Source organism: Melopsittacus undulatus, chromosome 11, assembly GCF_012275295.1.
Source record: "Melopsittacus undulatus isolate bMelUnd1 chromosome 11, bMelUnd1.mat.Z, whole genome shotgun sequence".
Classification (NCBI taxonomy): domain Eukaryota; kingdom Metazoa; phylum Chordata; class Aves; order Psittaciformes; family Psittaculidae; genus Melopsittacus; species Melopsittacus undulatus.
The window spans coordinates 22,374,937-22,390,558 of NC_047537.1; the positions used below are offsets into that span (position 1 = coordinate 22,374,937).

At 54.4% G+C, this 15,622-nt stretch overlaps 1 protein-coding gene across 1 annotated transcript; it reads right to left on the bottom strand.

The window, feature by feature from the left end:
• Positions 1–1,767: 1,767 nt before the first annotated feature.
• Positions 1,768–14,206, bottom strand: FAM20A (FAM20A golgi associated secretory pathway pseudokinase). The gene is made up of 11 exons (XM_034067714.1): positions 13,848–14,206; positions 9,678–9,862; positions 9,209–9,259; positions 8,686–8,764; positions 7,802–7,894; positions 6,336–6,451; positions 5,902–6,082; positions 5,507–5,616; positions 5,304–5,385; positions 5,154–5,213; positions 1,768–2,425 (listed from the first exon to the last, which is right to left on the bottom strand). Exons 1-11 carry the CDS (start codon positions 14,162–14,164, stop codon positions 2,161–2,163), a joined length of 1,539 nt encoding a protein of 512 aa, XP_033923605.1. The 5' UTR covers positions 14,165–14,206; the 3' UTR covers positions 1,768–2,160.
• Positions 14,207–15,622: the final 1,416 nt, after the last annotated feature.

A 15,622-nucleotide genomic window follows, 5' to 3' on the forward strand; every position in this document is an offset into this window, starting at 1 on the left:
GACCTGGGAACTTCTCCGTAGCTCTGGCATGTGATGGCTTTTGAAGTGAGAAGGTTCCTGTGTCTTGGTTAAATGTTTCTTTACACCTCCTGCTGTCTTGATCTCATGTTAAGGTGGTTAAGTCCCAGCCCAGGCACTAGTATTGGAGCTCAAAAGCTTCTCTAAGTGGTTTGCTGCCATCTGTGCATTATCTTAGTGAAGTTTTGAACGTGTGATAATCACTCATGAATGAGTTCTGATGGGCAGACAGGGAAATAGAAGAGGGGGATCTTCATACTATGATGAAGTAGGAAACACCTCGAAGTGATGACCTGAAGTTCAGGACCTGAACCGACCATGTAAATGAGAATAAAACTAAGAAGGCAACTTTGCCCCCCCATCAGTGCCTCAGCCATTTGCACATCCCTTGCTCTGTTTCCTTCACCCAGCTCTCCCTTTCCCTCACCCCTTGACCAGAATAACAGGCTGAAGACAGAACTTTGCCTATCTAAAGTAAAACTTAAACTTCCAGCATTAGGGTTTGACTTTTAAACTTATCTTCTGTTGCCATGTGCTTCCTGTTCACGCAGTCACCAAAGTCATTTCGGACTTGCTATGTGTGGTAAGCGCACAGAAAGTCACCGGTAGAGGGAGATGCGGCTTTGGGAATGCAGTGTCCTCCATGGAAGCAGCCCTTACACTGCTGATGCTGAGAGTGAGTTAAATCCTTTCATTCTCACCTGTTCTCTGTCTGCAAGAATGAAAGGGTCTGAGTGCCCCCCAGTGCTGAGCACTGATCAGTTGAGACGGCCTAAACCTGGCTTTGGGAAAGCTGGAGGTGGAAGGATACGGCAGAATGGTCAGGAGAGACTGAAGGAGCGTGGTGGGGTTTAGGGTTGGGTGGGAGAACACTTGTACTGTGGTGGTAGGAAGTTGCCATGAGAGCTCTGCAGTGCTGTAATGGGTTTGGTTTGACTCTCAGGTTAGCTTAGAATGAGCTGCTGGCACCTGGTTGTGATGTGGCTTTTGTATGGGCTTTTTTCTCCTTAAGGATGATAAATCATGAACAAAGATCTCACCTCTTCCCCAAGGCTGCCAAAAGGCTCAGTGCAATCCTCCTTGGGCAGTTAAAGGGAAAAGCTATTAGAAAGCCTTTAACTAAGTTATTCTTAAGCCTTGTTATTGAGAGGCAAGCGGAAAACTGCAAATGGAGAGATCTGATGACTCCTGCCCTATGCTTTTTTGGTCTCCAGTTTCTATTGCATCTCCTCAGAACACAGAGTGATGGGGCAGGACACCATTGATGTTTTCCAGGGAATTCTGACAGCTTAAGTGATTCTAAAGCTATGAGAAGATGACCTGAGGTAAATCCCCCCTAGCCTGGCACAATGTTTGCACCTGACCTGTGATTACAGGTTACTGTCTCTGAGCAGTTTGGGGTTTGCTTTTGGTTGGTTGGTGATTTCTCTTGGGGTCAAAGGCAGCACATTCCGGCTGTTCTCCCATAACCCAAACTGGCTCTTTCACCCATGGGGCAGGTAAAAGTAGAGGTGGTTTTACTGCCCTATGAGGTGGTGGGCTTTCGAGTGACAGGCACAGATTGAGGTGAAGTGGGTTGATTGCTCTTAATGAGAACAAGAGGCAATGGAGAGGCCTGATGGTGAAAACTGCACAGATGTTCTTCAGTCCGACCGTGCTGGATCAATACCTTACCTTGTCTCACAGGCACTGCCCGTGTGAAGCAAGATTGCTCTTAAATACAGTCCTGATTATGGAACAGAGACTTAATAAGAGGACAATGTTCTTTATTCAAGCCTTATCCTTGGTTCTCATTTGTGTCCTTCACCAGCAACCGAGCAGCTTGGGCAACCCAACGGCCGTGTGTTCCCCACCCTCCCAAGGGCATGAGCAGCTCCAGAAGAGATCATCCCTGCTTCCCCACCATGGAGCTGGTGCTCAGGGCATGAGATCTGCTGCAGTCAGACCACAGCTTAACCAACACACGGGCCAAGCACAGCAGCTTTGGTCAAGCACCCAGCACGGGAGCCCAGTGTGATTCCTGATCATCTTCTGAAGGGTTTCTCCCATCTCAGTGTTTGTAGATGGAAATCACCAGCTCTTAAAGCTTCCCACTTGCCTTGCAGGGGTTTTCCCTACCTCCGAGCACGAGTTCCAGGCTGTTTAAGTGGTCAGCTTCACTCTGTCAGATGCAGGAGCCTCGGGCTGTGTGCTATCATTGGCCACCACCTTGGCTTCCCCATAGGTGTCTATGCATTTGCTCACAGCTCTCAGGATGAGCTGTAACCGTCGGTCCAAAGCCAGGAGATGGGGCTCGGTGAGGACGGGAGCCAGGCGGTCCTGCAGCAGGGACTCCCTCATCACATCACTGAGCCGGTACTCGGGCTCAGCCAGGAGCTGCAGCCGCAGGAACGTCGTCCTCTTGATTCTGGAAGAAATGAGACACCTTAATGTGAGATCCCAGTACAGCATCCGAGCAAGAACCAGCTGCCTGTGACCATTGGGAGCAGCGGAAAGAGGGAGGGCAGCGGTGGGTGAAGGTACCAAACAAAGAACTTTGGAACTGGATGATCTTAATGTTCTTTCCAACCCAAACTGTTCTATGATTCTATGGAAATCTTTCCCTTTATAAAAGCAATGAAAACTTTGCAGAAACTTCTGCTTCTTCCTGTTTTTCCAGCCTGTGGAGTGTTTGTTCTGCAGGTCCCTGTCATCAGGAGGATCAGGATAGAAGCTCTCTGTAAAGGGTGTTTTCACTCTGAGCTGGCCCAGTTCCCTACATCACTGCAGGGTGGTGCCATGTTCCCAGGGATGACACTTATGGGGTGAGGGCAGGTAAAACATGAAGGAGGAAAGAAATGTGTCAAAACTGAGTGAAAAGAGGAGATGTTTCCTGGCACTGATTTAACTGTGACCTTCAGCACTACTGAGATTTAAACATTAAACCTTTGACAGACAGTGGGATGGGAAGCCATAACCTTGGAACACCCCTGGGCATGAAACAAAGCATTCTGAAACCATTTATTTAACCCTCAGCAAAAGTGTTTTGACTTCAGCATCTCCGAGACTGAAACTAATGAGTGGTTTTAATTATTGCCCTTTAAATCCTGGAAACAAAGTCATCCATGTATGTGGAACCAGTCCAGTTCAGCTGAGCCAGTTCTCAGATGGAAGAAGGTGTAATGCGAAATGTGTTAACCAGCTCCAGCATTTACTTTGTGTGCCTGTTATTTACCCAGGGCATCGATTGGGAACAGTGCTCTGCAGCTATAGCAGGATGTGCTGCCAAGGAAAAGGCTTCTTGCTGCTGCCATTCCTGCCTGAGCAGTCCTGGATTACACTTGGAAGTGCTCTAGAGGTGCATGTCCTTGGGTTTTGGTCAGTGATGCCTGTTGCTAAGGATGCAGCGAGGCTTTAAACCACAGCTGGAGCCAGAGGATGCTCTGCACGGAGCAGATGTGAACTGCAGCCTCTGTGTGCTCCCCTTGCAGGCAAGGGCTGATGGAGGAGCTGCTGTGGGTAAACACCAGCTGTGTTTGCTCTGTTCTGAGCAGGAACAGGGCTCAGAGGTGGAGAACAGGATGGTCTGACCCCGTGGGGAACGGCTGATTTAATGGTGCTCCAAGGAGCAGGCAGGACATGGGGAGGAGGGGAGATGGAAACCTCTGCCATAGGGCAGCTGTAACCCTGCTGTTGTTCCCAGGTGTGGGAGATGTGACCCGCAGCCTTCCAGGGACTTCATCAGCCAAGAAGAAGCTGGTTTGGGCCTATCTGTGCCTTGCTGAGGGTTTTGACCCTTGCAGGATAAGCACCATCTCTTATAGCAGGGCTGTATTGGTGCCATTCGCTGTGCTCGGAGCCGTGCTGGGAGAGGAGAGCTGCAGCATTCAGCGTGTGGGACCAGGGCTGCTGTGGGAGCTGTGAAAGGGGAGCTGAACATACCAGGTTGGACCTGCTGGAAGCCAGACTCGGAGAAGAGCTCAGCTTGGAATGAGACAAATGTGTTTAACAGGGAAGCGAGCGGCCTCTCGTTCAGCATCCCAATGGCTTCAGTGGTCCCTCTTGGCTCTGCTCAGGTGTGCCTGGCTCCATGTAGGAATACAGAGGTGACCTGACCAGCTCATTTGGTCAGGGCAGGATGAAATCTGCAGCCTCTGTGCTGACTCAAACCTTTCAGCCTCATCTCCCAGTGTTCTCAGATGTTCCCCTGCTCCAAATGGATTGGCTGTTGTGGGAAGTGAGGCTATGAGCTGCTTTTCCGCTGTTCTTGGCTGTAGCTGGCTTATGACAAGGTGTGACCTGCAGGTCTTACCACTGCCTTTTAGCAGGAGAACTGAATGAAGAGCCTATGGGAGATGGATGTGGAAGAATAGGATCTGCCCTGTGGATACAACTGTATGCAGGCCAAATCAAGAGACAGTAAATCTAAATGCACAGTATAGGAAGTGAAGAGTTCACTGCAGTTATAAATGAAAAGACTCACTGAGTGCAAGTAACAGTTAAAATCAGATCCAGTAACAGAAGTGTATGGGGAGAGTGCAGTTAACATTACCCTGAGGCTGAGATGGAGCAAGGAAATGGGTCAGCATCTCCTGAAGAGAAACCAGAGGTGAGAGCAGCTTTTTCTGTCTCCTAAATCATCAGCTGAAAGTTAAATCTGTGTGAATTAATAGAAAGGGAAGGTAGGATCCAGATAGTCAAATGTGTGAGCTTCTTAATGCCATGGGAGGAAGACACCTGATTTACTGTAATAAGGTTCTACCAGGCTTTTGCTGAGGCTCCTGTTGGACAAATGAGGCTGATAGCATCACCATGAGGTGCTAGTGGGCACTTGTGGGAGGGTTTGAGCCAATGGACAGTGTCTGTTGGTCTGTAAGTGAAAGCTTTTACACTTGCAAGGCCTCTTAGCTTCAGTGGGAGAGTATCCCAGAAGGATAATTGTGCAATGTTAATACTCCTAGACAGAAGTTTGCTCCCTGTTTTAGGGATAATCAGTGATTCCCATGCGCCAGTGTTGAGCCTGCCCTTCGGCTGGGATAAGAAGGGGTCTTCCCCATGCTGCTGGATGGAGCTGGGTGGCTTCCAGCACTAACCACTACCAGCCCATTACAGGGAACATCAATGTGTCCGGGAAGGAAGATGGGGCTGGCACTTACATGCAACACTGGGATAGCGGTGCCAGGATGGAGGTTTCATCATGGGAATGACGCCCGAACCTGGGGATGAAGCAGAGAGCACAGAGCTGCAGCACTGCCCAGCACCTTCCCCTGCCCCATATCCTGCCCCATGTCCTGTCCCTGCCTCACCCTCTGGCGTTGTCCAGGTGCAGGAGGAAGCCATCATCCCCAAACTTGGTGAACATCTCGTAGTGGTGCCGGTCCATGTTCCCTGGTAGAGGAACAGAGATTCCCTTGCATGTGATCCTATGTTTCCTTTCAGATCTGCATAAATAGGTGTTGCCAGGAGGAAGGAAGGAAGGGAGAAAGGGTTCTTTCCCCCTTCACCCTACCTATTAGGAAGTCAAATATGGCCATGTCGACGATGTTAAGCAGCCGGTTGCCATTGCTGTAGGGGTAGATCTCCCTCACAGTGTTGCAGTAGAGTGGATTCACTTCCCACCTGCAGGAAATGGGGGAGATGCACTCAGTGCTTGCTGCTGCTGTGTCCCAAGAGCACCCCAAAGCTGGTTTCCCATGCAGAGATGGGACTTAAAGCTCCCTCCTTGTGCACACAGTCAAACCTAGTCAATAGCCAGTGTTATTAGACTAATTATGGGGTCATCTCTCAACCCTGGCCTTTCTCTGCCTGGACATACAGTTTCTGTCTGTGTCTGTGTGTCCATACCCTGCTCATCCTCCCTCCCTGCAATGCAGATATGGGAAGCAGCATCATTTACCCACTTACTCCTCTTTTCCATCAAACGAGTAGGATCGGATCCATGGGTTTGGGATGGAGAGCCGCGGTGCCAGGTTGAGGGATGGCAGGAAGGCAGAGAGGGACCCTTCCAGCAGGTGAGGGTTCCCACACACAGCATACTCCGTCTTGCACATATACGGGCACTTGGCAAAGAAGCACACGTTGCTGGCTGGGAGAGGAAGAGAGGGAACAGGGAAAGGAGCTATGATCCTACAAGGAAGCTGGACTGACCCCTTCCGCATTGAGTGATGGAAGGCACAGCTTCCATGGGCACTCAGCACCCTCCCAGGGAAGAGCTTCTGCCTAAGAGCTCAGCTCAGTCTCCCCTCGGGCAGGTTCAAGCCATTCCCCTTGTCCTGTCCCTTTAGGCCGGTGTCAAGCCAGGCCTAACCCCATCTGATGGCAGCCAAGCGCTCACCCACCTGGTGAGACGAAGAAGACGCTCTGCAGGATCTCGTTCTTGGTGACCTCCAGGATGTCCTTGGTGACATTGATCATCCTCCCAACCGTGGGTGGCACCCTCCGGAAGTCCAGGATCCTGCTCAAAAGGGACATCCCTGCACAGCGGGTGGGATGGCAGACGCTGTCCTTGTCCTTTCCATTGGTAAACCAGAGCTCTTTGATCACTGCACCCACATGGGTGTTGTTTTGTCCCCCCAGATCCATTCTAACAAGTAGCCAGGATCATTTTAGCCTCTGGACCAAAATGCAGCTGAGTTTGGATTTCGGTGTTTTAACAGCTGCTGCCTGGAACAACCTGGATGTTCTCCAGGATCATGTCTTTATCCCTTAACCAGCTTCTCCCATCCCCTGCACACAAACGTGTTCCTTCAGGAGCTAGAACAGCCCTTCAGGCCCTTCTACAGTGATGGTTTGACATGAAGATGTATTGACCCTGGTACAGCAGGAGGTGAGGAGGCATCGCCCCACTCAGAGCCTCTCATACCCAGCTTACTCATCCTAAATGTTCTTCAAACCCCAGGGCCTGTGGTGAAAGCTGCTGTTGATCACTGAGTCAGTACCACAGGGTGAACTGGCTCACGCTGTGCTTTGCTCCTTGGGTAATGCCCTTCGCTTCTGAGAACTGGGCACAGAACAGGACTTAGCCTGTTCCTTATTGAGCAATGTTTAAACAAGGAGAAAAATAGAATCCTTTGCTTTCATCTGCCATCCTTCAGCTCTGAAAACCACAAAGCACTTAAGGAAAGCAGCCCGGCCTCACTTCTTCTGCTGGTGGAGCTGGGAGTGGAAAGCTGATGGTGTAAGGGCAGAGATGGGAAGGGAATTCAGCTCTCTTCATTCCTGGACTCAGAGTTTGAGCTATGGGACTTACAGTCCTGCTTATCATACAGATTGGGTGTGGGAACTGAGACCCCTCCACCATCATCATCAGGGTCACTTGCCCTTGATGTTCAATACTCATCCCATTGAGGGCTGTTGCCCTCCTCTTCCAAGAAGGGCATTTTGGATGCTATCAGACACAAAGCCTGCTGGAAGAGGTGCCAGGTTAATCACACATTAGCTGAGGGCTTCAAACTGAATCACTGCTGTTCATCTTGATCCAGAACACACTTTGATTGCAGATGGAGCTTGTGCTCCATCACCAGGAGGGCCCCGAGGCTGTGCCCAGAACTCATCTGTGTACTTCAATGCATGTGCAATGGGTGTCTGAATACCTGACCTGGACTTCCTCTGCCAGCCTGTTGTAGTGCAGTGACCAAGGCAGAGCTGGGCTTCAGCTGGGGCCAGAGCCACTTGCATCGGCTCCCATAAGGGTGCTGCAGAGCAGCAGCTTGGCTGATGCTGAGCACCCCGCAGGGCTCGGCACGGCTCTCCCCGTGCCATAGATCCCTATGGGCAGAGGGCTGGGTGGGAGGCAGGTCCTTACCTGTCCAGGTGGAAGGCAGCGATCTCCGCATTGTGCCGCTGGAAGTCAACGAAGTAGAAGAAGTCCTCGGGGGTCTCTTCCTCACGTTTCTGCCTGGGAGAGAGCTGGGGCCTTACCCAACCAAGCACAGTGCAGGTAGGGACCAGCACAGGGAGCCTGGCACAGAGGGGTGGCCCATCTGGTACCCAGCTCCAAGCCCCAGGGACCCCTTCCACTGGAGCAGCTGCTCCAACCCCTGTGTCCAACCTGGCCTTGAGCACTGCCAGGGATGGGGCAGCCACAGCTTGTGCCCTGTCTCAGTGCTGGTGGGTAGAGGGGCTCTCGGGGGGGCTTTAGGACAATTTGTGTCTGTTTAGACCCATGCAGCAGCACTGGGTGGAGGTGGATGGAAACCAGTGGGAGAGGAGCTGGCTGCTTTCTGGATGAGCAAAGCACTCCAGTGCTGTGCACAGAGAGCAAAGTGAGGGGGGATAACTGAAGAGCCTCAAGGGGCTATAGATGAGAGCAGAAGCAATTGAAACCTCTTGTGTGAGGTGAGCAGGGATGATGGCTGTTTCCTAGGAATACTCTGGGGATCCAAGGACAAGCAAGGCAAAGCACAAAGCTGGGGAAGGGGGAGAAACAAGCAGTGCCTAATGGCAAAGCTCTCAGAACAAGTGTCCCCAGGCCCTTCGCTGGCTGCTATCTACTGACAGAGTGATCTCCAGCATCAACAGGCAGTGTGGGAACACTGTGTTTGTCCCTACCTGTGCCTGGGATGCTGGGAGCAGCCAGTAATAGTCAAAGCCTTTCAGCTGTTGAGGTAGGAAGTGCAGGGAAGGGAAGATGCAGTGGGGCTGGCCTTGCTGAGGATGGGCTCAGCAGGGCTCTGCTTTGTGCCTTACCTCATGGGTTTGAACATAGCCTTCCCAAAGTCCTGGAACCTGAGCACCAGCTTCAGGTGCACACCGCTGGGCTTCACGACTTGGGGAGGAAACGGGTGTTAGTGCCTGGAGAGCCTCCACGGTGAAGCACCAGTTATACACTGGTGCGATCAGCATCCCATACTGGTGAGTGCATCCCATTGCTCCTTTCACATCCTCCCCTCTGCTGCTGCAGTTACTTTTCCTCTCTTCTTCTCCTCCCCTGGGCTATAGAGGAGGTTTCCCTGCAGCACTTTTCCCAACACCCATTTGTTAAGTTCTCCCAGGGACTTCTTCCTTCCCCCAATAGAGCCAGTGGCACAGCAGTGTCCTGGCAGCCACATCCCATCCCTGCTGGAGCAGTGGGGTTTAACTGGAGGGAGAAGGGTCTGGAATTCCTTGGCTTTACATTCCCCTTGCTGAGGTCAGGGTGGAGGACACGGACTGGGATCCCCTGAAGTGATGGGGAGCGAGGGGAGGGCAGGACCCCAAGGATCACACTCACTCTGGCTGCAGTCGCAGGCTCCCAGCAGTGCTTTCTCATCCTGGCTGTAGTCTGCAAGGGCAGGAGGAGAGGTGAGACACAGAGAGGGGTGCAGTCCCCTTTGGGGGGGCTGAGCAGCCAGGCAAAGGGTCCCTGGCACAGCCAGCACCAAGTGATGCTGTGTTGAGCACCACAGCATCGTGTCCTTTCATGCCACAAGGTAAGGATGTGAAACTGCACCAAACCTGTGGGGATGCTGGCACAGGGCTGGGGGCTTGATGCAGAAGTGACCTATGGGGGCTCCATCCCCATGCAGCTCCCAATGGCCCCATAGAGCCCCAGTCTGGTTTGTATTGGAAGGGATCTTAAAGCTCCTCCAGCTCCAACCCCTGCCACAGGCAGGGACTCCTTCCACCGGAGCAGGATGCTCCAAGCCCCTGTGTCCAACCTGGCCTTGAACACTTCCCATCCCAGTCCCCATGGCATTTACCAGCACTGATAGTGGTGAACTCTTGCATGTCCCGGAGCAGCCTGGTGACAGCAGGGCTGGAGCGCGGGTAGAGCCCATCCCGGCTGATTCCCAGGTGGAACTGGAGCCAACTGGCCTCTGGCCGCAGCAGCAATGGGGCTGATGGAGAGGTCAAGTTGAGCTCCTCCCTATAGAGCTTGTGTCTCCTGCAAGAGAATGGTTATAGGGTGATGAGGATGAGGATGGAGCCCCTCGTTGCTGTGAGTCCAGAGGCTTCTGGGGGGCTACAAGGGCTCTGGGTGCTACTTGAGGGGAAACTGAGGCAGGGAGTGATTGACTGAGATTGTGCTGCCTTCTTGCCTCTGCAAAGCCCTGGGAGAGCAGCATCAAGCAGGAACACAAGAGGCTCTATTGTCCTCTCCTTTCCCCTGCAGAACTGATAGGGAAAAAGTCCCTAAGAGCCACAGACTGCCCCTGTGACCAGACTGACAGCCCCAGGGAGCAGGGATGCGATGAGGCCATCCAGCAGCATCCTGCCCATCATCCCTTAAAATGAAGCTTGAACCCTGCCCTTTCGGGGCAGATAGAGCCAAAGGGGCCTCCCAGGTTCAAGAATAACCCCTAAGTGTCTCCCTGTTTGACCAGCATTGAGACCCCCATGCAGGGACCCACACTTTGCTAAGCTGCAGTCGAAAGGTCACTTGTTGCAGCCGGCAGAGGACAGCTTTGGTTTGTCATTAACACCGACCGAGCCATGTACAGGTCCTGATAACAGACAAACACAGTTCAGTTTGTCCTGAGAGTGCCAAGATAGATCCATGAGAGAAAACAGGAGCTGGATAACGAGTGGGGCATTAACCGAGGCTGGGATGGAGCGACCGAGAGAGGGAGGTGCCATGGACCTCACTAGACCCGGTCTGGACCCTTAGCAAAGCACAAAGATTGAAGAAAGACTTTTCCATGCCAGCCTTTTTCCCTAATTTTTCCTATTTTTCCTATTTTTTCCCAATATTTCCTATTTTTTATGCAAAAGGGAGCTGAGGGAAGCTTTTCAAGCATGATGTGACATGGGAGCAGTGCTGGCACCCACAGACATGCAGGGTGGTGTCCTCTGGGATGGCTGCATAACTTGGAGCAGTGGCTGCAGCAAGTGGGTGCTGACCACGCACTAAGGAATGCATGGGCAAGGAGTCTGTGGTTGGAAAGGGCTCATGGATGTTGCTGGTTTGTTGCTTCCCTGCTCAGACCAGCAGGAAAAACAGGGGTTTGGTTGGTTTCCTTTTCCCATCATCCGTTCCCATCCAAGCAGGTTAAACAATGTGGTTACTCCGGCCTAACCATGAGTGATGGACACAGTTCAGCAGCATCCTGGGAGCAAGCTTGGAAGTGATGTGGCAGAGCTATAGGTGAGGCCAGCCCATTCCCTCTGTGTTTGCCTGTCAGGTGGATCAGGTCAGCCAGGATGCAAAGTCCATGTGTGTGTGGTCAGAAGGTTGTTGGACCACATCCCTCTGTCCTGTCTCTCTTGGGCTGTCTGCAAAGGAGGCAGAAGCTCCCAAAGATGGGAACAGCACATGGGGCACACTGTGCCTTGCTGTTGGCCTGGCTGGCAGGCTGTGCACAAGGATGCTACCAGCTCCGGTACCTGCTCCAGGTCTCTCCTGGTTGACGCACAACCTCACCCCCCCCATGGACAATAAAAGCCACAGTGTCATTTATACAAATGACTCAGGATTTTCCCTAGGGAAGCTGCCCAAATATTTTACCATATTTGCTCTCCTGCCTCCCATCCACACAGGCTGTGCCCCCCCCGGCTGGGCAGTGAGCAGTACATTACTGGAGGGGGAAAACATGCAGTGCTTGTGCAAGGGGAGGCAGCTCCCAGCCCCTGCAGCCCCTTCCCAGCCTCTAAACCCGAAATACAGCTCCTCTGCCTCCTGGTTTCCTAAAGGATTCCTGGAATACTTCCCTTAGGAACAGATCTCTGCACAAGACACGATATAAAACCCGGATTCATTTCTACCCTGCTATAAATAGCCCCGGGGTTGCCCTAGCTCTGCTCGGCGATGTGGGGCACAGCATGGGGTGATGCTGGTCACTGGTGTCCACTCGCCTTCCAGTACCGAGCCAGTTACAGGGTTTGGGGTTTTGAAGTGGCTCCTTCCAGGATTAAAATAAGCTCTAGGGTTTCTAAGGGTGTTTTTGTGGTTCTGAAGAGGTGTGGATGGTTTTCATGCTCTTTCCTTCCCGCATCCCCATCAGGCTCTCCAGCTGGTTCTGCATCCTGCAATAATCCTGGTTCTAACTGAAGTGCTTGGGAAGAGCACAGTGATGGGCAGCAGCCAGGACAGAGAGAGCAGGACAAGTGGGTAGCCATAGGCCATACCCTGCGTCCATTCAGGGGGTTGGCAGAGGGTCCCCATCCAGCTGATGTCCATCCATGGAAATGAAGACAGGCACACTGTGCTGTAGGCACCGGGTTAAGCCATAGCTTGTTCCACTCCAGAGGAGCATCCCATCACTTTGAAAGCTGCTTTGCCACCAGCCTGAGCTGTAAGTGATGCAGAAACGTGTCATCACCCTGCCAAGGTGAGGAGAGGATGGACCAGCACCAGCTCTGCACCTTTCCCATTGGGCCATGGATGCAGTCACACCTTGGTGAGACCCAGTGTGGACTCTGTTCCTGCAGTATTACTGTCAGTCCTCAACAGCAGCAGCAAACCTATGGACTGGGGAAAAGCCACATATCCAAGTCCCATGGAGGATGCTGTCCTTTGCTCTTATAGGGACTATAGGGATGGCTCAGTCACATTGGAGAGGATGTGGGTTCTGTGGTGCTTCTGGTGGGGCAGGAATTCCTCCATGCCCACAGGAGTTAATGGTCTTAGGACACCCATCAGCCCTGGCAAGTGCTGCCTCATTATAGCTTCAATTTGCAGTGCCCATGGCAGATGTCGGGTGTCACCTCGGCCTGTGTGTGCTCTGAAGGCTTTACCCACCTATGAGCATCATAGGTTTAATTTCAGTGGCTGCGGGATAATCAATGCTTCTGTCTCCCTTCTCCTCCCCAGAGGTGCAAAGTGAAGCCAATCAAGGGTGAACGGCATCACCGCTTTCCTCCTGACCACATCATAACCAAACCTCAGAGCAAAGGCAGCCACGGCTGTGTCAAACAGCAGGGTTAGACAACACAGATGGGGGATGCAGGCTCCTCACCAGCCAGGCTGCTGCCCAAGCAAGGCTGGGCACAGGTAATGTCAGCACTGCTGCCAGTGCTCAGCACTGGGTGCTCAGGAAGCCATCAAGCACATGTCATGAGCTTCTCCAGTTCAAATCCCCCTTCCCCACTGGGCTTCTGCTTGGGAAACATCCATCTTGCCATCCGAATCCTGGTGTTTTCAGGAGGCAAAGCTCCACTCCGAGAATCATCATCATAGAATCCCAGTCTGGTTTGGGTTGGAAGGGACCTTAAAGGACCCAGCCACAGGCAGGGACCCCTTCCACTGGAGCAGCTGCTCCAAGCCCCATCCAACCTGGCCTGGGAGATGCTCCAGGACCGCACAGCCCAGGGGTGCTTAAGGATGGGAGTCCGGGAGAGCTGCCCCAAAAGGGGTGCCTGGGGGGTACCTGTGCAGGGGGTACCTGAAAGGGGTGCAAGGAGAGAGGGTGCCAGGAGATGCCCATACAGGGGGTACCTGTGCCCAGGCAGTACCCATGTACTGGGTGCTCATGGGGGAATGCCCAAGAGATACCCTTGCAGGGGTGTCCGGAAAGGGATGCCTGGGAGCTGCCTGCACAGTGGTGCCTGTGCAAGGGGGGCCCATACACGGGATGACAAAAAAGGAGGTGCCCAGGAGATGCTCATACAGGGAGTGACTGGGAAGGGGGTAACCAGGAGATGCCTATAAAGGGGGTGTCCATGCAGGGGGTGTCCAGAAGATGCCCATACACAGGGTGATAGGGAAAGGTGCCCAGGAGATGCCCATAGAGGGGGTACCAAGGAGATGCCCGTACAGGGGGTGCCCACAGAGGGGGTACCCATAGAGGGGGTACCCAAGAGATGTCCGTGCAGGGGGTGCCCATAGAGGGGGTGCCCACAGAGGGGGTACCCATAGAGGGGGTGCCCACAGAGGGGGTACCCAAGAGCCGCCCGTACATGGGGTGCCCATAGAGGGGCCGCGTCGGACGCACCTGTTCCATCGAGCCGCCTTCCGCCGGTAGTAGCGCAGCGCTTCGCGGGCGCCCAGCAGCGGCTCCGCGGGGCCCGGCGGGGCGGAGCGGTACAGCGGGTGTGCGAAGAGGCGGCGCAGCGCGGAGGCTGCGCGGGTGCGGAGCGGCGGCTGCGGGGCGGAGGGCACCGGGGGGCGGCGGAGGACGCAGGGGCAGCTCGGGGCTCCCGCACGCAGCTCCCGGCGCGCCCGAGGCCAGAGGTGGAAGTAGAGATCGGCGGCTAAGAGCGCCCCGAGCAGCAGCAGCACCGCAGGGCGGTCCCGGCGCGGCCCCGGCATGGCCCGTGCGGAGCGGGGTGCGGATGGAGCCGGTGCGGACAGAGCCGGTGCGGGAGTCGGGTGCGGATGGACCCGGTGCGGACGGACCCGGTGCCGGAGCCGCCGCCGCCGCCGCCTCCCGGGGCAGGGCGCACGGGGGAGCTCGAGCGGCGGAGCCGGGGGGTGCGGGCACCTCGGGGCGGGGACCGGGCAGGGCGCTCGGGGCGGGGGATCGTGATTGGGGACTAGGGAGGGATCGGGGTGCGGGTCTGGGTCTGGGTCTGGTCCGGGTCTGAGTCCGGGTCTGGGTCTGGGTCCGGGTCCGGGTCCGGGTCTGGGTCTGGGTTTGGGTTTGGGTCTGGGTTTGGGTCTGGGTCTGGATCTGGATCTGGATCTGGCTCCGGGTCTGGCTCCGGGAGAGGTTGCGCCGGGACCGACCGAGCAGCCCCGGACTCCGCCGCCCTCCCCTCCGCAGCACCCGGAGCAGCCCCAGGCTCCCCCCGCCTGCCCTCGGTCCTGCGGGTTCCTCCCGAAGACGGAGAGTTCCCTCCCGAATAGAGCCTGCAGCCGGGGCTCTGAGGCCGGTGCTGCGGGGGTCTGGGGTCTGCGATAGGGTCAGTGTATGGGGATGGGGTGTGTGAGCACCTCCGGGGGTCTGGGGCTGCGTTAGGGTCAGTGTATGGGGATGGGGTGTGTGAGCACGTCCGGGTGCCCGGGCAGGGCTTGCGGCCGTTCCGCGCTGCCTCCTGGCGCACGGAGCAGCCTCGGCTTTTATGTTCTTAATTCCTAAATAAACGAGTTGAGGAAACTCCTCCCTGCAGTTCGCTGGGAGCGGCTCGGCCGTGGGGATGTGCTGGGCTGGGACACATCCAGCTCAGCGTGCAGAGCACAGCGAGCGGCAGGTTGAGGAGCACCATGCCAAGGGAGGGACACGGAGCAGACAAACGGGCTGTAAACAAAGGGAACGTGACGAGACTGGGCTGGTGCTGGCACTGCTGACGGGAGGACAGGAAACAAACTGCAGAAGGAGGGGAAAGTCAATGGTGTTTTCCTATGGCTGGAGCAGAGCTCGGTTTGCTGCAAGGGGAAGTGCTGGGCTGGGGGGTTTGGGGTACACAAACAGGCATCAGAGGAGCTGTTGGCCAAGCATCCATCCTAGAGCCTATGGTGCTCCTATTGCGGGGGGGGGAGGAAGTGGTCCCCTGGGCTGGCCTGGGTGGTGGCATCAGTCCCCTCTGTCTCTTGCTCTTTGGAAGACAGGGTCTAGTTAATGCTCTCGTTTAGAAATGTGGTTTCAAAACTGTTCTGTCTTTTGATATTTAAAGAGTTTGTGTTCAGGTTTGGGGGTGTTGATCTGAGCTTTTTCCTGCAATACCAACTTTAATGTATGTCAGAAAAATCACAAGGTGAGGGCTGGTGGAGCAAATGATGCTCTGCTTCTCAAAAGCATCGAGTGATGCTTTGGGCAACCTGGTCTAG